Source organism: Schistocerca piceifrons, chromosome 9 (assembly GCF_021461385.2).
Source record: "Schistocerca piceifrons isolate TAMUIC-IGC-003096 chromosome 9, iqSchPice1.1, whole genome shotgun sequence".
Taxonomy (NCBI): domain Eukaryota; kingdom Metazoa; phylum Arthropoda; class Insecta; order Orthoptera; family Acrididae; genus Schistocerca; species Schistocerca piceifrons.
Genome location: NC_060146.1, coordinates 103,735,081 through 103,760,246, shown reverse-complemented (window position 1 = coordinate 103,760,246; position 25,166 = coordinate 103,735,081). Strand labels below are relative to the sequence as shown.

Here is a 25,166-nt window from a genome sequence, read left to right as displayed (position 1 = left end):
TGAAAGAGAAGGTGTCGACCTTGGCTGCTCACAAGTTATTCAATAACAGAAAGGCCACTGTGCTTCCGGCGGGGAAATACAGAACCGTTCTTGCCTTTCCTCGGCCTACCAGGGAGGTAGCTACACAGACATGCAATCTAACATTTAGCGATTCGGTCATGAGATCGGCCAGTGCTAAGATCACCCGATCAACGTCTTCTCTTCCTCCCACCAACCCTAAAGCTCCAACATCATCATCTGCTACAAGATGACGACCTCTAAATCAGATGCCCGGACCTTCAAAAAAGAACCGACACGTGAAGATTTCTTGTGTACCCGAATTTCACAGCCATGAACTGTTCTTTCGACAAAACATAATTCTTCAAAGAAGGGTCATGGTAAAAAAAGAGTTCTCCATCTCCGCCGAGGCGTGTTTCCTCTCATGCGCCACCCAGTGGTTGCTGTCCCCGGCCATCTACAGTTTTGGCAGGCTGCACCGCTGGTAGCCGATCATCAGGCCTTTCACTGGCGGAGGAAGTTGCCCCTCCTGACCAGCTCAGGAAGGTGGCAGCCGCAACTGTTGAGTTGATGGACCATGACTCAGCATCTATCGATTGCAGCAGCAGTGCTCCCTCGAAGCCAGGCCCTCAGTGGCCATCGAGGTGACCCCCCCCCCCCCCCCCCCCCCCCCCCCCCCCCCCCCCGTAATGGCAATTCTTCAATGGAATATTCGCGGCATTCGGTCCGAGAGGAACTAAAATTGCTACTTCGAATGCACTGCCCGCTTGTCGTAGGTCTCCTAGAAATGAAGATACGCCCATGCGATCGTAATGACCTGGCACACTTTACCTCCGTGCGTTTTGACCTACCCCCTGTGGCAGGTATTCCGGCTCATGGAGGGGTCACGTTGCTCCTTCAGGAGGATGTCTACTACGATCCAATCACATTGCACACAGATCTGCAGGCAGTTGCCATCCGAATTACTATCCCCCCACTTTCACATTTTCCATTTGTACTGTTTACACTCCATCACCGTCTGCCTTTACTAGAGCAGACATGATACAACTGATTGCTCAGATTCCTACACCATTTTTGTTGATTGGAGACTTTAATGCCCACCATCCCCTTTGGGGCTCTCCAGCATCCTGCCCGAGAGGCTCCCTCTTGGCAGACCTTTTCAATCACCTCAATCTAGTCTGCTTAAATACCGGTACACCTACCTTCCTTTCGGACGTAACGCATACCTATTCCCACTTGGACCTCTCATTATCCACTATCCAACTTGCGCGTCGGTTTGAGTGGTATGCTCTGTCTGACACATACTCGAGCGACCATTTCCCCTGCGTAATCCATCTCCTGCATCACACCCCTTCTCCACATTCCATTAGCTGGAACATCTCTAAAGCCGACTGGGGGCTTTTCACCTCCCTGGCAACCGTCCATGATCAAGACTTCTCCAGCTGCGATAGTCAGGTCGCATACCTCACAGATGTTATTCTCACTGCTGCTGAATGTTCCATCCCTCGTACTTTCTCTTCTCCACATCGAGTCCCAGTCCCCTGGTGGACTACAGCATGCAGCGACGCTATTCGTGCTCAGCGACGTGCTTTACGCACCTTCCAACGCCACCCTATGATGGCGAACTGTATCAGTTACGAACGACTCCGTGCATGTCGTCGTGTTATCAAAGAAAGCAAAAAGGCTTGCTGGGTGGCTTTCACCAGCTCATTCAACAGTTTTACTCCTCCTTCGGTTGTCTGGGGTGGCCAGCACCGGCTATCTGGCACCAAGGTCCACTCCACGATTTTTGGCCTGACTAGCGAATGAAGTCCCTCTGTATCCTGAGGATGTCTCAAATGCCTTCAGCCACTTTTTCGCAGAGGTTTCGAGCTCTGCCCATTACCACCCTGCCTTCCTCCCCCAACAATAAGCGGAGGAGGCACGGCCACCTTCTTTCCAGTCTTTGAATCGTGAAAGTTACAATGCCACTTCACTGCGTGGGAACTCGAAAGTGCACTCGTCCGGTCCCGATCCCCTGCTCCGGGGCACGATGGTATCCATATTCAGATGCTGAAGAACCTTTCTTCTGCAGGTAAAGGCTTTCTTCTTCGCGCCTATAATCACATCTGGACTGAAGGTCATGTTCCCACATACTGGCATGAAGCAATTGTTGTTCCCATACCCAAATCAGGAAAGGACAAACACCTTCCTTCCAGTTATTGCCCCATCTCCCTTACCAGCTGTGTCTGCAAGGTGATGGAGCACATGGTAAATTCTCGATTGGTTTGGCTCCCTGAATCTCGATGCCTCCTTACCAATGTCCAATGTGGCTTTCGTAGGCGCCGCTCTGCTGTTGACCACCTAGTTACCTTGTCGACCTTCGTTATGAACAACGTTTTGCGTAAGCGCCAAACGGTGGTTGTGTTCTTCGATTTGGAGAAGGCTTACGACACCTGTTGGAGGACGGGCAATTCTCTGCACCATGCACACTTGGGACCTTCACGATAGCCTCCCTCTTTTTATTAATGCATTTTTAATGGATCGAATGTTCAGGGTGCGTGTGGGTTTTGTTTTGTCAGATGCCTTTCGCCAGGAGAATGGGGTGCCCCAGGGCTCCGTTTTGAGCATGGCCCTTTTTGCCAAAGCTATCAATCCAATAATGGATTGCCTTCCATCTGACATTTCAGGCTCCCTTTTTGTGGATGACTTTACGATCTAATGCAGCGCTCAGAGAACATGTCTCCTGGAGCGCTGTCTTCAGCATTGTCTAGACCGTCTATATTCCTGGAGTGTCGCTAACGGTTTCTGTATTTCTGGTGAGAAAACGGTCTGTATGAACTTCTGGCGTTACAAACAGTTTCTTTCACCATCCTTACATCTCAGTCCCGTTGCTCTCCCATTCGTGGAGACAACAAAATTTTTAGGTCTTGCATTTGACAGGAAACTTTGCTGGTCTCCACATGTGTCTTACTTGGCTGCTCGTTGTACCCGTTCCCTAAATGTCCTCCATGTTCTCAGCGGTACATCATGGGGAGCAGATCAAATGGTCCTGCTTCGCTTATATCGGTCCATTGTCCGATCAAAGCTGGATTATGAGAGCTTTGTCTACTCTTCTGCCCGGCGTCCATCTTATGCCGTCTAAACTCTATCCACCATCGGGGGTTACGTCTGGCGACTGGAGCATTCTACACCATTCCTGTTGAGACTCAGTATGCCGAAGCTGCCGAATTACCACTAAACTACCGGCGCGATATGTTGCTTTGTCGGTACACCTGCCAACTGATGTCAATGCCCGACCACCCGTCATATTTCTCCTTCTTTGACGACTCTCTCGACCACCAATACGGGCTGTATATCTCTGCCCTGTTACCTCCTGGAGTTTGCTTTCGTCGCCTGCTTCAGCAACTTGATTTTACCCTCCCTATGACTTTTTGAGTGGGTGAGAGCCTGACGCCACTTTGGCTCCAGGCCCAGGTTCGCATTCACCTTGAACTCAGCTCGCTCCCAAAGGAGAGGACCGTGGATTCGATTTACCACTTGGGGTTTGTCGAACTTCGTATGAGGCTCACTAATAACGTCTTTATTTACACAGATGGCTCCAAGACCACTGCTGGCGTCAGATGTGCCTTTGTCGTTGAAGATGATTCCTTTCAATACCGGCTCCTTGACCAGTGTTCAAGCTTTACAGCTGAGCTTTTTGCTCTCTATCAGGCTGTTCAGTATATCCACTGCCATCGTCATTCTCCCTATGCGATCTGCTCTGATTCTTTGAGCGCCATTCAGGGTCTCCGTGACCCATATTTGGACCACCCTCTCGTGCAACGAATTCAACGGTCCATTCAGTCACTAGCTGATACCGGCGCTCGTGTCCTTTTTTTGTAGATTCCTGGCCACGTTGGTGTGCCTGGGAACGAAGCTGCTGATGCTGCGGCCAAGGCTGCTGCCCTCCTGGCTCGGACAGCTTCCTTTTGTTTCCCATAAACTAATGTTTGTGGGGTTCTTTGTTGGCGCGTTTCATCATTGTGGCACGAGGCTTGGTCCTCTCTCCATGAAAATATGCTTAGGGCCATCAAACCGATCCCGACGGCTTGGACAACCTCCTCATGCCCTTCCCGGCGAGAGGAGGTCATTTTGGCCAGGTTGCAGATTGGGCATTGCCAATTTAGCCACTGCTACCTGTTGTGCGGTGACCCCGCCCCGCAGTGCCCCTGTGGTCATCCATTGACGGTGCGCCATGTTTTATTGTCCTGTCCCCGTTTTATTCACCCTCGTGCTGTCCTGTGTCTGCCATCTACCTTACAGGAACTTTTAGCTGATGACACTCGAGCAGCTGCTCGTGTCCTTTGTTTTATTACACTGACGGACTTGTCCAAAAAGATCTAACTCTTTTATTTCGTTTCTCTGCGTCTTTGTAAGTACTTTCTGATGTTGCCCCCTTGCGTTTTTCTACGCTATTAGTGCACTAATGTTTGTGACTGGGCGCTAATGACCTTAGTAGTTGAGAGCCCAAAAAAAAAAAAATCGCAAGAGGCACGTTATTTCAAGCAATTTCAGGTAGTGGTCATAAGTGTCATTAATGTTATTGGGTTGATGCATAAGTTCCTAGCATTTTTCTGTAAGCTGAATAAGCATAACATAGACTTTAGTCATCAATAGTATATTCTCTTTGTTATTTACAACAGTTTGCCAATGCTGGAATAACTGTTTGATTTCGTGGCTGTAGAAATCATATGATTTTGGGCCGAAGAATTCGTTGGGCCATGTTTGGAGCGCATTTTCATCTGAAAAGGAAGTTCATAAAGTGAAAATCTGAGGTTGCAAGGTCAGGTGAATAAGGTTGGTGTGGAATGACTTCCCAACCCAACTCCTGCACCATGGTTTTTTGTCAGTCTAGTTGAATGCGGGTGCGCACTATCGTTTAGTATCATCACTTCATGCAGTCTTCATGGTCATTGTCCTTGGATTGCATCTGCAAGACATCTCAGTTGTCGACACTAAATGTCAGCAGTGATGGTTACACCTCGGGGAAGCAATTCATAGTACACCACACCATCACTGTTCCACTAGGTACGTAACATTGTGCTTGGTGAAAGAGCACAGATGTTTGTATGGGGAGTTATTGCTTTGTTAGGGCTCAATCTTATCTTTTCTACTTGTGTTAGCATAAAGACACCATTTCTTGTCACCAGTAACAATACAAGATAGGAATAGTCGGTGTTGTTCACAAGCCAATTGATGATGTGCAAGCAGAGATGCATGCATAGCCACCAGCAGATTTTTGTGCTTTTCGCTTAGAGCTTGTGATACCGATACACCCAATTTTTGAACCTTCCCTATCACATGCAAATGTCCCACAGTGGTGGAATGATCATAGTTCATCACATTTGCCAGTTCTCAAGTACACTGGCATGGATAGTTGTGGATTAACGTGTTTAAATGATCTTCATCAAACTCCAAAGGTCTTCCTCAATGTGAAGAGTCACTAATGTCAAAATAATCCTCCATAAAAAAATAAAACTAGTTTATTGCCACACTCCATCCGATGGCATTATCCCTGCAAACAGTTGCCAAGTTTCAGGCTGCCTCTGCTGCTGTCACTCCTCTATTGAACTCAAATGGAAGAATATGTTGGAAATGTTCCAATTTCTCTGCTTGGCAGTCCATTTTCTAGTCTCTCTAGCTCAACTCACTATCTCTATGTGACAGAATGACAATATGTAAACTCAAAGGACAACAGTGAACTACAAATAAAAAATGACAGTCTATAAATAAAACCATAGTAACGGGAATACCAACATGCAAAGCAAAAATGCTGCGAACTTATGCACCGACCTAATACATCAGGTCAAACTTTTATTACATTTTGCAAAAATCTAGGTAACGATAAAAAAGGGACTACCTTCAAAAGCAATCAGTTAAGTATTAGGACTCTGCAAGCACATGCCTGACCTGCGTGCTGTGCACATGACAGTGGTGTGCAGGAGGGAGGATGAATAATCTTTGCACAGCTCAGCAGAAGTTGCCAAAGATTTGTACTTTACCTCACCTAATTCCACCACTGCTTGCGTGGCTCACACAACTGCCTGCAGATCACATGGATACGCAAAGGCTGTGAAGTTTCAGCATGCACAGGCTCGATGTACTTCTGTAGGTGTGTCACTGCATCATTGAATAGCTGACGGTCACGTTTCGTTAGACGTGCGGAATGGGCCACGTACTCATTAGGTTGCATTCTCCGAGTGCTCACCCACTTGGAAGAGAGTGATACTGAACTGCATGAACAGCAAGTGATAGGAATTGAGGGCGCTCATTGGGCTCCCCACACAGATGCAGCACTCTATTAGATACAGGTGGAGTGCTCGCAACAGATCTTCAGTTTACGGAAAGAGCAAAGAATTGATAGAATTATATCTATGAGGGGACAGGAGAGAATGGAGGATGAGAGCAAGGGAATGAGTAGCAGAGATCCTCACAATGCCGAAGCACTGCATCTGCGGCATTGGCAGCACCCAGTGCAATGTGCGTGTAGCATTGCTTAGTCACTTCACAGTTGTGATATCTGCACCTGCACACAGTCTCTGCAAACAGTTGTGAGGTATCTAGTAGAGGATGCCTGGCACAACAGCACACAGCAGTATTTCTGCTTAAATGCTTCTAGATGTGCCATGATTACTCTAAGCTTTACTTTGTGGTCCATCTGGGAGTGATACATAAAGAATTGAAGAATACCTCTAGACTCTTTACTGAATTCTGATCCTTGAAACTTTGTAAGCAGGCTTTCATGGAGTAACTGACATCTGTTGTCAATAATTTGTCAATTCATGCTTTCCACCATTACTGTGACACTCTCCATCAAGTCAGACAAACCAGTGACCAATTGTGTTGCCCTTCTTTGTACATATTAGGTATCCACTTTTATTGCCATTTCGTATGGGTTCCACACACTTGAGCAGTATTGCAAGATGGGATGCAGAAGTAAGTCATAAGCAGTTTCCTTTGAAGAAAGAATTTTCATAATACATTGGAATGTGTACTGATATGAAATTTTCTGGCAGATGTAAACTGTGTACCTAACCAGAATTTGAAACTGGGACATTTACCTTTCACAAGAAAGTACTCTACTGACTGAAAATCTGACCACAACACATGACCTGCTTTCATACTTTCGTTTCTAACACATCTTTTCAATGTCATTTCTTGCAGGAATGCTAGCCACGCAAGATATGCAGGAGCACTGTGAAATTGAGGTAGTGGCAGAAGTAAAGCTGTGAGGACAGGTCGTGAGTTGTGCTTGTACAGCTTCTTCGGTTGAAAATTTGCCAACAAAAGGCGAAGGTTCCAGGTTCGAGTCCCAGTCCAGCACACAGTTTTAATCTGGCAGTAAATTTCAGTCTCCTTTGTAGACTAACTGCGTTTTCCCAGTATCCTCCTCATAGACTGAAGTCTGCTGCAGAAACCACCAGTTTCTCATCCACTCTGTTGTTCTTGTCCGGCCATCCCGATTTAGGTTTTCCGCGATGTCCCTAAATTAAATTGCTTCCGGTAAATGCCGAGGTGGTTCCTGTGAAAGGGCACAGCTGATTTACTTCCCCATCCTTCCCTACTTTCACGGAACCCATGTCCTCACTGTTTGATCTTCTCCCCCCCCCCCCCCCCCCCCCAAATTAACTGATTGACAACTCTGTTGGTAATTAGATGTGTGTAAGTTAGTACGACAACAGGTTTTCTGTTGTCTTTATCCTAAGTGACATTCTATTTTTATCATGTAGCACAAGTGTGTTACGAACAGTCTCCTTTGTAGACTGATTGCAAATTGTTACACTCAGGTAATTTTTATGAATTGAGTGATTCAAGTTGTGGCTAACTGATGATGTAGTCGTAGGATATAACGTTTTTTGTATTTTGTGAAGTCCACAACTTCACATTTTTGAACATTTAAAGCAAGCTACCAATTTGTGCATCACTTTGAAATCTGATCAAGATCTGACTGGACATTTGTGCAGATTTTTTCACACAGCATGGGGGTGTCTGTGGTCCCTTACTTCCTTGTAAAGGGCCCTTAGACCTGCCACCAATGCGCCACACACAGTTGAGTGGATGAGCGGTGGTATACTGTGCGTTTCCTGCAGAGCAGACAGTGTCCATTGGAGAGAATAGTACTTGAGCTACATTTCATAGTTGTGGTACACAACAGTTGATGTTTCTTCCAGCAGTACTTGTACACCAATTGAAAGCAGCTTCCAATCTCGCTTGATTACAGTCAGAGCAATTTCAAGACACGAACAGCAAATAAACGACACCTGTGCAAGAACAGCATTGACTGTGGGGCGGCGGTTGATCCGTAATTCGTGATGCCATGTTCATCTAAACACTAAACTTTAAATTAGCCTCATGAAGTTTGTTTTAACCTTTTATGCTTCAATTCAGCAAATTTCCTGTAATATTTGAAGCTACAACCAATAAAGAATAGATTTGTGTAAATAATGAGAGAAATGATGTGTACATGCAGATTGAAGTGATGAAAACATTTGTACTGTGGCTGGGATTCAGACCTAGTCTCCTGATCACTAAGTAGATGCGCTAACCACTAGGCCACCCTGACACAGTGAGTTTGCACAACTGCACGGACTATCCTAGTACATCTCTCTCCTCAATCCAAATTCCCATTCGCACATCAGCCCACTTGGCAAGCACCCTAAGCTCAAACAGCATTGCAGAGGCTCTCCAACTGTATTGGAATAGCATCTGAGCATTGAACAAAATGTGTAACCTTGCATGAAACCCAAGCATAGGTATATTAATCATATGACACTCTATGGTTCCAGAGAACCTCCCATTTCGTTCGATACTAAGGTGGTATTTCAATAGAGCTGGAGAGGCTCTGCAGTGCTGTTCAAGTTTAGGGAGAATACCGAGTAGGCTGAGGCATGAATGGGAACTGAGATTGAGGAGGTAAGAATATTAGGGTAGTCCGTGTAGTCCTGCAGAGCCACTGTGCCAGGATGGCATAGTGGTTAGCACATGTGGCTAGTGAGTCGGAGACCCGGGTTCGAATCCCAGGGTAAGTACAAATTTTCATTCCTTGCTTCAGTCTGCATATGTGCATCTTAGACTTGAAAAGATCTGTGAAACCAGTTAGTTTCATTTGATAGTGAGAGAAAAACTTGATAGAAAATTTAGATTCCTTGAGGATAACTTTCTGTTTCACACTGTTGTCAAGGTTGTGCTCACTAACAGGCGAGTGTAACAGAGTAGAAAACTGTTGACAGTATATACTAGTATTGTTGAAGCATGAAACTAAAGAGAACTTAATATGACAGTTACAGTATGTGTAAAACACAGTATTACAACACAGCAACTGAACCCGCAAGAAATAAGACTACATCTTACAGTAAAATTTCAAACGCTGACTTCAAAGAAACAGACCATTGAGTGGGGAAAGAATGGAGTTATTGCACTAACCTTATAAGTACCTACACTAGTAAGACGGAAATGATTTTCTTATAATATATTGCTGCCAAAGTTAACAGAATATACAACTTACAGCTCACCATTTTATTGTAAATTTTTTACGCACCCTCATATTTGCCACTTGGTTACATTATTCATTTTATTGCAGAGGTGGACGAACAGGCAATGTCATATAGTTCTCCAGCAAAGTCACTGACTGTGTTGTGTTTCACAGCGGCAGAGAATGTGCCTCAGTACCTGTTCATGGGCAATGGTGTCCTGTACTTCACCCTCCAAAATGGCAGAACAGTAAGTCCGATGCTTTCTATCACTAGATCCTCACATATGTGCATCTTTTTTCAACTTGTTTTCAATGTTGTATCCCCCATCCTTAGGAGGCAGGCTCTGCATTCTCTGCTGTTATCCAAGCCATGCAGAATTTAGGTATGGTAGCTGTTGTTCGAAGAGTTTATGAGAGTAACTATGACCCTTGTGTGGGTGTACTCTTCCCAAAGATTGAAGACGGATTCGAGGTAAGCTGAAAGGTAAAATATTTTGTAAAATTAATTTTTAAATCTTTTCCACATTGGCTTGTAGTGTTGTTTTCCTTCTTTGCATAATTTTCATGTGTGCTGGTTAACATTTCTTGATATTTTATACTTAATCTATATAATCTACATATATTTCACAACTAATTTTACTAATTGTTAGTCACACACACACACACACACACACACACACACACGAGTCATGTAGACCTTCTTTAAAAGACATCATAGTTACCATTGATTATAGAAATTATCTATTTTTACTATTCCAATTTAGACCTTAAGGTAATTATCAATAGGTATAGTACAAAAGACTGCGTCAGCAAGTGTCAGATTTTAAAAATCATCTGACATGTACACGTCATCATTGTGTCTGAGCCTGTTAACAATGTTATAGTCTTTAACATAAATCCCAAAAAATTACTGTTCTCATGTAAACAGTGTACAAGAACAGTAGTTTGTTGGGATTTATGTTAAAAATGGTGACATTGTTAATGGGCTCAGACACGATGACGACATTTTTGAAGTTTAACGTGTGCTTTGAGGTTCGCCGATGACATTGTAATTCTGTCAGAGACAGCAAAGGACTTGGAAGAGCAGTTGAATGGAATGGACAGTGTCTTGAAAGGAGGATATAAGATGAACATCAACAAAAGCAAAACAAGGATAATGGAATGTAGTCTAATTAAGTCGGGTGATGCTGAGGGAATTAGATTAGGAAATGAGGCACTTAAAGTAGTAAAGGAGTTTTGCTATTTGGGGAGAAAAATAACTGATGATGGTCGAAGTAGAGAGGATATAAAATGTAGGCTGGCAATGGCAAGGAAAGCGTTTCTGAAGAAGAGAAATTTGTTAACATCCAGTATTGATTTAAGTGTCAGGAAGTCATTTCTGAAAGTATTCGTATGGAGTGTAGCGATGTATGGAAGTGAAACATGGACGATAAATAGTTTGGACAAGAAGAGAATAGAAGCTTTCGAAATGTGGTGCTACAGAAGAATGCTGAAGATTAGATGGGTAGATCACATAACTAATGAGGAAGTATTGAATAGGATTGGGGAGAAGAGAAGTTTGTGGCACAACTTGACCAGAAGAAGGGATCGGTTGGTAGGACATGTTCTGAGGCATCAAGGGATCACCAATTTAGTATTGGAGGGCAGCGTGGAGGGTAAAAATCGTAGAGGGAGACCAAGAGATGAATACACTAAGCAGATTCAGAAGGATGTAGGTTGCAGTAGGTACTGGGAGATGAAAAAGCTTGCACAGAATAGAGTAGCATGTAGAGCTGCATCAAACCAGTCTCAGGACTGAAGACCACAACAACAACAACAACGTGTGCTAAAGCACAGTCCTTTGCAGTGTACCACTTGATAATGGCTGAAGTGCCTAAATTGGAATAATGAAAATACCTGTAAATAATTTCTACAGTCAATGTCAACTAATGTTGTCTTTGGAAAACAAACTTTTTTTTTTTTCAGCAAATACACTTAGTGTCCAACATAATTGTGGCAGGAAGAGAACCTCATACCACCAAAAGTACTTGCTGTTATTGAGGTGAATTGCTAGTGCACAGCAACTAAACAGTCATCACAGGGTGAACTATGTTTGGACAGAAATTTTTGATACACATTAATAACACTCAACAGTAATTTATTAAGTGATACAATGCACTGTTGAACTTTAGCATGAAGTTGAGGCATGGCATTGTTGTTAAAAGTTCATTTGCACTTCTAAGCACGACCACTGATCTATTTCTGAATTCAGTGAACAGTGGCTAACTTAATTAGTGGTGGTTCAGTTGGGCTGTGCTGGTTACGACAGTAGGTAAGTCCTGATGTTGTCTCGAGACACTGTTGAAAAACCTAATGTGACCTGCAGCAGGTATTGGTCAGATTGGTCAGTCCCAGAGTTGGGCTCAACTCCATTTATAACCACTGTTGACAGATGAATGTTCACTTGAGAACTATTTTTGTATCATCAGGTGGAAGCCCCCTGTGACATTGAATCATTACTATGGCAGATGGATAGGGCTAATTGAGTGACGTATGGTGTAAGCATAACGTAGTCCATTTTACGTATGCCTATGTTGCGCCTCACTGGAGGCTGGTCTTAGCATATTATGCCCTTTCAGTGTATGGCTCAGTACTCTCTCTTCTGGTGTCCCTCTTTTGAAGTGGCCAAGCAGCTGAAAACTGATATCTTCCATATGTAAATTTTGTGCAATCTTGTTTCTCTTTGACTGAGTTATACATCCACTTAAACGTACATTGGTAGTGCACATAAGGTTGAACCGTGCTAGATGTAAAGTTTCAACATCTTTTACTTACCACTGTGAAGTCCTTTGTAACTTGGAAACCGACACAGCAAAATTAAGAATTTTTTTACGATCCATAAATATCGTGGATAATGCAGATTTGGCAAGTTCATACTTTCTGGCAGTTGTACTTTTCTTCAGTACACAACAATCTGCTTCCTTCAGGATTTTTAGTTTTATTTGCAGACCTATGCTTGCTTCCTATCAGTCATGACCCCTCTTTTACTGCTGGCAACTTAACGTCACACTTGCTCACTTCTTTTTTTTTTTTTTTTTTTTTAAAAAAAAAGAAAAAAAGAAGCCTATTTCAACACAGAATTGAATTTGTAGATCATAGCTTATCACTCATGCTGTCAGAGTTGCAATTGTTACTTACGCAGCTCTTAACAGTGAGAGTGGGGTGGAGTTGAAAGTTCGGGTTAAATGAAAAAAGAAATCTAATGATGAAATGGACTAAAAACAGCTCACAATTGAGGAGCGTTTTCACAAAACTCATTTTATACTCTTTTTTTTATAAAATAGCTTTTTTTCTTTAACACCTACTGTTCATCTTCCTCTTCAAGCTGATGCAGCCGGCTTTAGCAAAACTTGCTTTATTCTGCACTTATAGAACATAGAATACAGCCTGTTTCTGCAAAACTCACCTCAAGTGTATGTAGGAGTTTTTTCAAAACTTGCTTGATGCTACTTGATTTGCCAAAGACGTTAGAGGTACCGTATTTTACGGATTGTATGTTACACTTCTGTCTTCAAAAATTGTCTCCAAAATTCAGGGGCATCTTATATTTGAAATTAATATAAAAATGTGCAGTGTTTGATTTAAAATTTCCGCCAGTCTTAAAAATGGCCATACGTTCGATGCTGCAGGAGATCTTTCTTTGTTTGGCAACAACGGATTCAACTGCCAGCAGCAGTGCACTAATGTGACAAACATGAGTTGCGGCGATTCACAGCAACACTGTCTCCCTCCCGCCTCATCATCACAAACCCAGAAGATTGTCTAGCCCATGATGCGTCATTGCAGTCTATGGTGTCAGTGAACTTGAATTGAAAGTGATTTGTGTTATCAGTAACAATACAATATTTTTGTTAGTAGCTAGTTTCATAATGGAAAAAAAATGAAAGGTATTCATGTGGTGTGTGCTATAAATTTAAAGTAATAGCATATGCATAATAACATGGGAGCAGACCTGCTGGGTGGCATTTCAGCCAGCCACTCACAGAAAAAACCATTCACGATTAGCGGGCTAGTAAAGAAGAACTGAAAAAATGAGGAAGACTAAATGTGCAAATAGAGGACTGAATGTAAAATGGCCAAAACAAGATGGTGATGTATTGAAATTGATTCATGGACGTTGTCAAAGAATTAATACAAGAATGACTCAAATACATGTTAGTGCTACAGTGGGACTTAACAGTCTTATAGGATGGAGTTGGTAGGTGCTACAGGTTTATGAAGAATGTGAGCCAAAACCAAAGTATCTCAGAAAATGCCACAAGAATATGAAGAGAAAATATTATCTTTTGATTGCTTTATTGTTCAGTATTGAAAGAAAACCAGTATGCAACTAAGCCAAGTAGCAAATATGGACGAAACTCCTCTGATATTTGATGTACCGAGTAACAGATCTGTGCCATGAAAGGTGCTAAAACTGTAACTATGAAAACAAGTGGACATAAAAAAATAACTACACTATTGTCCTTTCAAGTTGCGCTGACGGTACTAAACTTAATTCAGTGATCACTTTTGGGCAGAAAGAATGCCAAAACTTTCTGTAATACCGCCAGGTGTTGTTCACATATGTGATGAGGGTTGGATGAACAAGGCTGATATGAATTTGTGGATTAGTAGTGTATGGGAGAGAAGGAAAGGTGCTTTATTTAATAAGTGTTCTTTTATTGTGCTAGATCAGTTTAGTAGTCATTTTAAAAATTCTCCAAAAGAGAAATTGAGACAGGGATATGTAGAGCTTTCTATATTTCCGGGAGGACTTATCGTACTTCACAATGGCAGCCTCTTGTTGTCGCAATAAATAAACCATTAAAGTGTATGTGAGAGAGGAATGGAACAAATGAGTGATGGATGAATTCATGCCAAAAGGAGCTTTAAAACAACTCACAAACAAGTGTGTCAGTGGATAAAACAGATGTGGTCTAGAGTGAGAAAGGACATCGTTGTTAAATCTTTCAAGAAGCGTGGACAAATAACAAAGATGGGAGTGAAGACTGTCTTATATATGAAGAGGACAACAATGAAGAGGAAGAAAAAGAAGAAGAAGAAGAGGAAGAAGAAAGTTCAGATGGTAGTTTTCAGGGGTTTTAAAGGTCAGTTCAGTTTTATAAACTAAGAATTTTTTTTTAGTCCGGCTTTGCATTCTAATAATAAAAATATTATTTTAAAAAAATTGGTTAAAGATTAAGATGCATCTTATAGCCTGTAGTGTATTATAGTCCTTGAAAAATCTATATTCTTCAGGAGATACAGCAAGCAAGATGCATTGCTTCTGTCACACATGGAAATCTGAGCACCACCTAGATGTGTTGTAGATTCCACTCAGGCTAAGGCTTTTAAATTGCAGTCTGTCAGGTATGAGATAAAACTTAGAGGTGGATTGCAAATACCAGTTTTTGCTGCTACATTTCAAAAAATAACACGTATATCGTGGGATCGCATAGTCAGAATTGCTCAGCACTGCATGATCTGAACAAAGATGTGGCTCAAGATCAACTTAAGCTGACCTATTTATGATCTAAGAAGTGAAACAGCACATTTTGAAGTGTAAGTGTAGAGCGTCTCATTACAGCTGAGGGAAAATACGTAGGTCATATTTGCCCAAACATTAAATGTAAATATAATGTGGGAAAATTTTTGCAAAGACAAAGACAGCTGGGTAATAAAAGCTGTTGTGTGTCATAATTTAAGACAGTGTTTTATAAGAATTTTAATCTCGGCTTTGGTTACCCTCAAAATGACACGTGTTCAACATGCAAGGAGCTTCAACAGAAAATAGAGATCGCAGAAACTCAAGAGTGCCAGGAAGTTTGTAAAATTAACAAATACCCTAAGGACATCATAAAAATTGTCTTCGACATGCAACGAAGTGAACCTCTGACAAACCTCTCTACTGGAGAAGTATTTTTACACACAACAGGTAATCTGACTGTGGTGGTACATGAATCAAAACAAGAGGATTGAGACTTGAGCTTTTTTTTCAGGCTCGAGCAACAGCCAGAACAAGAATTCTATAATGCTCTGTGTGCTGCCACATTTAATGAAATGCACAAGAGTGTTCTCTAAACTTACCCACTGTTTTCTTATTTGTGGTCACAGTTTCATACCACTGCATCATGTATTCGATAGAATTGAGAAGGAATATCAGAATAAAGAAGAGATCATACCACCTTGTGAATACAGGAATATTTTGATGAAGTTTGGAAAAGTGCTGGTGTGCGGAGGAGACTGGTTTTCCTGCAGATTCAGATGAATTTCTAATGAAATATTGGAATCTACCTTGCCTTTGTAATCGATGGATACATGAGCAATAACTTACAGACGAACCAGTTTAGAAGGACATTCGTTCATTCAAAGCATGAAACATGCAGCAGTTATTCCCAAGATAAACAATATGAGTGCAGAAAAGAAGGGTGCAATGAAACTATGTGTTTCCATACAAATACTAAGGATGCAGTGACTTTCTACAATGACATACTCTCTGCAAGTGGTGAGAAATATGAAGATCATGACAGCTCACAGAGAATTTATGAGGGTGAAGTCCCCTGAAAATGCGTAGAAGAGAAAAAAGAAATATTATTTTAAAACTTAAATGTAAAAAACAGGCATTTAATATTCTGGTGTCACTGATCTAGTTTGAGTGTAAAGCAAGTTTTGAAAAAGAAAACTGTTTTTCTTCTTCCAGGAGTTGATAAACTATGAAAAATTTTATGTATATGCAAACACTATCATAAACTTTTCCAGAACTGTACAAAATTTGTTAGTTGTAAAATTTTCTTCCCTCTAAACTTGCTTTTTAATTAACTAAATGTGTCTTCTATAAAATGTTATTTTTTGCATAAAGTGAGTCCTGCAAAAATATTGCTCAATTTGTGATGGTTAAAATTGGTATTAATCAATAAAACTTCCTGTAAGATAACATACATCAGTGCCGGGAGTGAAATCTTGTTCGTGTTAACTAAGTGTTCACCTTAAGTCAGTTTGTACTGCCCCTAAACGTACATTTCGATGAAAGAAGCTACCCAAGCCTCCAGAACTATTGGTTTTCTCTTCAGCAGGGGAGGAGGGGGGGGGGGGGGGGAGGGGGGGGCGGATATTTTGGGATAGGTTAAAAAAAGGGCAGCAATTCTGTCACATAAATTTATAGCTACCTACCAGAAAACCTGTCCCATAATTTTATAGGTTTCTCTAGTGAATTTTTCTTTTGATACAGGTCATAAGTATGAATTTGTGATGGTGTAAATGCCATGTTGACATTTTATATGATACATGAGATTTCTGTTTTCTTCTGTTAACATTTTTTTTCTTCTCAATTTTAACAGTATCTCGTATACACAGAGCTACCATTTGCAGAGGACGTTCGTGATGACTTGATTCTTGAACCGTTGGATCGAGAGATAAATGCACTGACACCTGAGCAACTAAATGTTGTAGATGAACTGATTGATTCCATGGACTTAATGTGAGTGTGTGCCCTTCAGTTGTTGCAGAAGGAGACGAGACTCTTTGTATTTTTCCTGTTTTTTTTTCTGCAAAAAATCTTTTTTACATTATGGATACAGTCAGTCTTTCACCCATCTAGTTGCTACATCAGTTGTGGTATGACAACAACTTTTCTGTAGACAGAGAACGTCTTATGCTAACTGGCATTGTGTTCATTTCCTAAGCTTTAACTGTGTGACTGTGACATTCTAATTTTTAAGGACCTTTTTATTGCTATGATGAAACTTCCGAAAATGCATTGCAGTTATTATTTTGCAGCTTACCTTTGCAACCAGTAGTGTTAGAATAAAGAGTCATCCTCTCCGTTTTTATATATATATAATGTTCCTTTGGATTCTAAGGAGCAATTTCTATGTTGTTGTTGTTGTTGTTGTTGAAGGTCAGTGCTATGAGATTAGTGGAAAGCATTTCTCAAAAATATTTGAAAAATCACACTTTGAAGTTTTTTGAGTACTGTTAAGTATTAAACATTTTGGGCAATGTGACAGAGGATCCAGGAGCTGGATGCGTATTGTGTAAGTCGTGTACTTGAAAAAGTCACTGGTTCATTTGTTGCTAGTACCAATGTTTCTTTATTAGTTTTTATTTCCTTTCTGTTTGTTATTATGAAATGAAAATATTAATAACCTTGAATCATAACTTTTTTAATGATCGTTATCCTTTATATAACAAATTGCATGATAAGAAATTAAAATTTAATACAGAGATCTGAAATGTCTAATTGTTAAATAAAGAAATTATACATATCAGTAATACTTTCAGTTTCTAGAAATAAAAGAACCATTTTATTTTTTATTTTATGTTTAGCATTTTTTAAACAATTCATTGTGAATACTTTCATCAATATGTTTGATTACACATTTGCCGAAGGGTCGCTGGAAGCAGTCACACCCATTAAATATCTGGTGAATGTGTACAGAGCAATTTAAAGTAGAATGCTGATATAAAGCTAATGACAGGCAAATGCCAGACTGAGAGACATTGGAAGAACCCTCAGGGAGTGTAGTCCACACTCTGTGGAGGTATTTTACAAAACCTCCACTCATTGTATACTTGAGTATTGCTTAAATGTTTGGGACGCTTACCAGAAAATATTTATAGATGAAATAGAGAAGATCCAAAGAAGAACAGCATATTTGATCACACATTCGTGTAGTACGTGTGATATTGTATGTGTGATATTGTCATGGAGATGCTTGTTCAACTCCAATGGCTGGCGCTGCAAGAGAAGTGTCAGGCATTGCAAGAGAAGTGTCAGGCATTGTGAGGCAGATCTCATTTATAATTCTTAGGGTGTATGTGTGAAGAAGGGTCAATGAATATATTCTTCCTCCTTTGCATATTTTGTGAGAAGACTGTGAAGGCAAGGTTAAAGATTTAAGCTCATATGGAGGCGTAACAGCAATCGTGCCTGGAACAGGAAAGGTGGGAAGTGACAGCTGCGAGGTGGAATCCAAAATTTTCAGGGCTGTTGCTGCCATCTGGAACGTAGTATTGGTAGATCTCTGCACCGCTAGGTGGCGAGACCTGCGAATCTGATGAGTCAGTGTGCGTAGTGGCATTCAGCTGGGAGGACGTGTTGCATGTCCATAGTGATTTCCGTAATACTGTGTGTTTGGAGTATGGCGATTTTACGATGGATCCGTGAACAAAACAGCAAATCTCGGCAAAAGTGCTTGGGAGGCCCTTGCAATGATTCAGCAAGTGTTTGGGAGACAGAGCATGAGCCGTGCGCATGTGTTTGAGTGGCATGCTCGGTTGAGGGCCGGCTGTACAGATGTTGAAGATGGTGCTCACACTGGAAGGCCCTTTAGCCGCACAATACCAGACATTGTTGCCAGACTTCAACAGTTGGTTCGTGCAGATCGATGTCAAACCATTCAAGACTTTGCGGATGAAGTGGGTATTGGCTATGGAACATGCAACAAATGTCGACTGATGAATTGGGCATGCATCGTGTTGCCGCTAAATTTGTGCCAAGGATCTTGACTGTCAATCAGAAGGCACAGTGTGTTGAAGTGTGCACGGACCTTCGTCACACCTCATCTGACGATCCAACCTTCTTGTCACGAGTTACCACCAGCGATGAGAGCTAGATTTACGGTTATGACCCAAAGACAAAGCAACAACCGTCCCAGTGGAAGAGCCTGAGCTCTCCAAGACCAAAAAAAAACAAGACAGGTGAAGAACAAAGTGAAGAGCCTGATCATCATTTTCTTTAATACCAAGGGAATTGTGCACAAAGAATTCATCCCACCCAACCAAACAGTGAATCCCTCGCACTACTGTGACGTTATGCGACGCCTCCATGAAAACTTGCGGTGACGATGGCCCAACCTTGGCATCAAGGGAACTGGCTGCTGCATCGTGACAATGGCCTTGTCACACATACTTGCTCACCAGGACCTTTTCGGCAAAAAACAACATGGCGGTTGTACCCCACGCACCGTACTCGCCAGATTTGGCTCCTTGTGACTTCGCACTATTCCCAGAACTGAAACTCAAGTTGAAAGGCCGTCGGTTCGACACTGCAGAGGATTCAAAAAGCATCGCTGGTGGTGGTAAAACAGCCTCAAAGAACAAGACTTCCAGAAAACTTTTGACCAGTGGCAGAAGCACTAGGACTGGTGTGCATGTGTGGATGGGAACTACTACGAGGGTGATGGTGACCATTAGTCCAAAGGTAAGGTCTTCGACAGATGGCAGCACCAGTCCCATAAATTTTGGATAGCACCTCGTTTATACTAAATTCCCTCTGCCATGCACCAAAACGTGGCTTGCGGAGTATAGATGTAGGTGTAGATGGCCCATTTCACACCACTTCAGTGACCATTGCAATTTTTGGATGATGACGCTATGAAATAATACCTGTGTGATTGCTAGGGAGCTGAAAAATTCACAATTTCCATGCAAATTCTGCCTGCTCAGTAAAGCAAGCATAAATTTTTTAGCTGTGTGTTTAAAGCAAATTGCAGCAAAATATGTCGTGAAGCCAATGGATAAATTTTTTGTGGAAAGTGGGTAATAATGAAGATGGTGATATAATAATACAGGGTGACCTACGGAAACTGACAGTTTTCAAATGAGCACAAAATTGGTGATTAACATCTTGTATTTGATTTGCACAAAAACTAACTGTCAGGTGACAGCCATTGTCTTGACTATAATTTTAAAAAGTTACTTGTAACTCAGGCCAACAGGTGGTGGTCAACCAAACCTGCCTTTTCTTTAATGTCAGCCTATGACTGTGTTAAACTTTGGGACTTTTTGTCATAGAAAGAAAAAAAAGACACAAGCAGACAAGTCTGGTGATCTTAGTGGCCACTGCAGAGCATCCAAACGAAAAATAAAAAGTGTTTCTTCACACTGCCACAGGTGCATTTACAGTGTGTAATGATGTACCAGCCTGTTGAAAATAAGCAGTCCTCATGTTCATCTGTTGTCTCCACAATTTTGGCAGAAAGAACACATTCATGATGTTTATGGAACATTCAACAGTTCCCTGTCACTTACTACTCTGTCAGATTACAATGACAGCAGCAAATGCATGACACACAGTCACATTAGGGAAGCAAAGACATCTCTCATGAATTATGAAAGGCTGTTCAAGGAATGAAAAATAATAGCTGTGTTTGTTAAGTGACCCATTAAAGTGAAAATGTGACTCATTGTTCATAAAATAATCTTACTGTATTTGAGTCATCTTCAAAGATCACATGTGGACACACAGAGAAGTCATCTTGTTTTAAATCCAAATGCAACACTTTCGCCCTACAGACTCACTGCTCATTTGTAGACAGTGTGCATGGAGGCATGCAGATCATCTCGGACTTCTGAGATTGCATCTCTCACTGTGACAATGTTTTGAGATGTCCTGTGTTTTTATCATGGCCTGGTGGCTTCTTCTTAAAAATATTTCCCCCTGTTGTGAAAGCTGTAACCCGTCATAGGGTCAAATTGATGTTTGGAGCTGTGCAGTTAATGTAGCCATACTGCATTGACAGACTCAGCATTTAGGACAAAGGTATTGTACATGAACATGCAATAACCTCTCGTCCACAGTTCCACTACTGTTGAGTTGGGGAACAGTCCCGAAGTGACGAGGTATACCGTCTCCCTCCCAACACTGACAACACTTTATTAGCTGTTCTAAAAATGTCCATTTGCCATAGTTCACCCTGTATATTCAGGATCAATTAATCTCATACAGCCCCAAAAATATCACAGTTTATTCTTCTGATTACTGATGTTTGCACTAGGGAAATGTAGGATGGTTAGATAGTTCCTTGAAAAAATTCACTACAGTTTATTTATGTATTTATTTGTCGTATATTCCCATTTGTGATTGTATGCCATAATTGTATCATTCACAGGGGTGCTTTACCAGATGGAACTGAGGCATTTAAATCAAATGAGATAACTAATATAACTCATCACAAATGGTTCAGTTGCATTTCCTACCGTGCCTTACACCCAGGAGAAAAAATACCACCTATGGTGGAAGAAATAAGAGAGTTTGTTACTAGCCCTTTTGTCGATTCAGGGCATGTCAATGACATAATCCTGAAAATGAAAAAGACATTCGACTTGAAGGAAGTAGTGCGGCGGCGGCGTGAAAAGGACTCTACTGACGTGAAACAGTTGAGTATATATTAGGCAGTTGTTGAAACTAAGTGTAAATAAAAATGTCCTTGCTCTAGGCTTGATAAATGCCACCTGTTTTGAAGTACTTGCATTAATGACAGGTAATATGTCTGTCTGGTTTGGAAAATATCTAATTCAATAGAATAAGGCAGTGTTCTTTGAGCGCTATTAGTATCATTTGCACTGTTTTCTTGGTACCTTTTGTTGGTGTTAGTAACGTGTGCAGCTTTGAATGCATTGCATGTCCTGTAGTTACCTTTATTTTAGTTTACTTAATCTATAACATTGGTAACAAACTGAATTTTTGTTCTATATAATGTAATTGGATAGATAAAATCTCTACTCATCAAGCAGTGGTAGGGGAACATAAATATATAAAAAGCAAGTTCTTGCTTATGCAATCTTTTGGAGCAGGTGGATCCTTCTTCTAGCAGAAAGGTTGAAGGGGAAGGAAGAGGAATGAAGGGAAAGGAAGTGGAGAGGTTTAGAAAAAGGGGTAGAGTTCAGAAAAGTCACGCAGATCACCGGGTCAGGGGAGACTTACAGGACGGGATGAGAAGGAAATACTTTCTTCTTATCCCACCCCGAAGTTATCCAGAACCGCGGGTCAGCGGAGACTTACCGGATGACATGAGAAGGAAAGTCTTTCCTTCTCATCCCATCTGGTAAGTCTCCCCTGACTCAGGATTCTGGGTGACTTTTCTGAACTCTACCCCTTTTCCTAAACGTCTCCATTTCCTTTCCGTTCACCCCTCTTCCTTCCCCTCCAACCCTTCTGCAGCAAGAAAGAGCCATTGGCCCATCCAATTACATTTTTGTAATAATTGATTATTTTCATTGTTGTATTTTTGTTCTGCATATTTAAGTGGATGGATTTACCTAATTTTTGGATGCTGAGTTCAGAAGTCCAGTCATATTTTCTCCATATTGTTAAGTTTCTGAGAGACGAAATAATAAAATTATGTCTATTTTACTTCCAATATGTGGTGAACATTAATAAAATCAATGTTTAATATACATAATCGAAATATTATTGAAACCTTTACATAAAACACCAAAACAATCATCATATTATACAAAAAGCCCCTTGTAGCATGAAAACAAAGTTGAACATCTGTTTATTTGAATAAATTGGATAGGAATGCTTTTGTATTGTAAAATGTCTCATATTTCAAAGCAACAGTTGTTATTGGAGGGTTCCAGCATCCTTGACAGTGACATTTGCTAGTAGGAATGTCTTAGTGGAAGGGTTCATCACTAAAAGCACCCAAGTTTTAAAGTATATTTTTAGTGATATTCTTCACCTGATTTTTTTCTAGTTGTCCAACAGTTCAGACCCTAAAGAAACAAAATTCTCATCTCTTCTGTTGACCAGAAGCCATGGACTTTGTCTTTTAGAGGACGTCCAAGCAAGTAACTCAGCATTCTTAAGTTTAGCATCAAAGGTCTCATCAATCAAAAATTTTCTGGTTTGTGGCCTGATAAACACATCTTTCACCTTGGCCCCAGTGATGCTAGGAAAAACTTCTTTCAAATTATTGAAAGTCTCACATTGTTTATCAAGAGCCTTTACTAAATTCTTCAGCATGTCAAATTTAATATGAAGTGGAGGCAGTTTGACTTGGCACAACTAATGGTTTGTTCTTAAAATTTTCCTTTTGTGCTGTATATGTTTGTCTCATAGACCTTTCCTTGACAGTGTACTTATTTTTGATGTCTCGTGTGCCTTAAGAAAGCCAATAAACTCTCAACAAAATTGTAAATCGTAATGTTTACAATTGATTACATTTAGCTGCAGGATTACAATTTCAAGAGTATCCATATTATCCATTGAATTAGCCAAAGTTACTGATAGAAGTTTGTTGCCATTAGGTACACACCTTTCACTACAGATTGAGATTGCAACTTCAAAACATTCTGACAAAGAATCAGCCAAGAAAAAACTCATCTGCTATCTAATGACTGTTTTTAAAACTGACGTTATGTAACACAAAAAAGTAACTCCATAGGGACACTTTTTATATTTGGATTATAAAAAATAGCAAAATTGACTGAAAATGTAAAGAAAATAATATATAATTTTGAATATCTCAAAAAAGTTATGTGATACCACATTTCTAAGGGTGCGTTTAGAATCTACAACCAATAGCCTTGCATGGAAATTAATGTATCACATACCAGATGCAAAATGGTTGTTGCCCAGTGAAACTTATTCCACTCACTTTGGTGTGGTATAGTGAATGCGTGGAGGTTATACCTGGAAATGTGTGTGTTGATCTTTTGGTAGAGTATTATTTTTACCAGTATTATAAAAAGAAAAAACTAGTTTGGAAAGGATAAGGAATGATGAATGATGAAAAGTGTTTTCATGGCTTGGTGCTGATGTATTATCAGGATTTGGTTATCCTGTTAACGTATATTACTTCTTAAATAGTTTTGTGTGTGTGTGTGTGTGTGTGTGGGTGTGGGTGGGTGGGTGGGTGGGTGGGTGCGCGCGTGCCAGAGAGAGAGATTTGAAGCTCTGTTTTAGAATTGTTAAAGTTGCATAAGCCTTTAAACAGTTCCATTACTCTTATTTTTCGCATCTCTGTTGTTTATCTACTTCTTCTGGAATAGCATTTCCTTGCTATTGCCATGCAACTTCCTGCAGACTTTGTGGTATAGCTCCTCGAATTATTTTTGAGGGACATAAATGTTGAAGAGCTTACAGGGTGTTTCAAAAACGACTTAACATCTCTGAAAATTCATGTAAATTAATTCATAGTACCTACAAAGGTGATTGTAGTGTCAATTTGTAGGAAAATACATCAAGTTTTGTCTCACGTAGTTCGCTAGTGCCGAATTGCACCATAAGGAGCGCTAGTAGCAGTTGCATTAAAGACGGCTGCCTTCACGAGACCTGAGTGTGCTAGCTGTGTGTTTTGGTTTGAAAATCGAAGTCAACGACAACAGCTCAGTGTAATTTCTGTACCAATTACGCTAAATATCCTCCCAGTAGGCCTACAATTTATGAGTAGCATAAATGTTTTGTAGAAACAGGGTGCTCAGTAAGACATAGGAAATCATCAGGTCATCGAAGCACATCTGACAGCGTCATTGAGCAAGTGAGACAACGTTTTGTCAACAGCCGTACGAAATCAACCCAGTGTATATCTCGCAAACTGCAAATCCCATATACAACTGTTTGGCGCATGTTGAGAAACCGTTTGCATCTGAAACTTACAGATTGATGATCGTACAAGCAATAAAAGACACTGATAAAGTTAGGTTAGGTTAGTGTTGTTTTAACGTCCCGTCGACAATGAGGTAGTTAGAGACGGAGTGCAAGCTCGGGTTAGGGAAGGATGGGGAAGGAAATCGGCCGTGCCCTTTCAAAGGAACCATCCCGGCATTTGCCTGAAATGATTTAGGGAAATCACGGAAAACCTAAATCAGGATGGCTGGAGACGGGATTGAACCATCGTCCTCCCGAATGCGAGTCCAGTGTGCTAACCCT

At 41.0% G+C, this 25,166-nt stretch overlaps 1 protein-coding gene across 1 annotated transcript in view; it reads left to right on the top strand.

The window, feature by feature from the left end:
- Positions 1-25,166, top strand: part of LOC124716925 (X-ray repair cross-complementing protein 5) — a 134,262-nt gene that overhangs the window by 73,951 nt on the left and 35,145 nt on the right. Inside the window, exons 6-9 of the mRNA XM_047243503.1 lie at positions 9,599-9,738; positions 9,825-9,962; positions 16,846-16,985; positions 21,400-21,666. Of these exons, the coding sequence (XP_047099459.1) occupies positions 9,599-9,738; positions 9,825-9,962; positions 16,846-16,985; positions 21,400-21,666 (685 nt within the window). The remainder of the gene's footprint in view (positions 1-9,598; positions 9,739-9,824; positions 9,963-16,845; positions 16,986-21,399; positions 21,667-25,166) is intronic.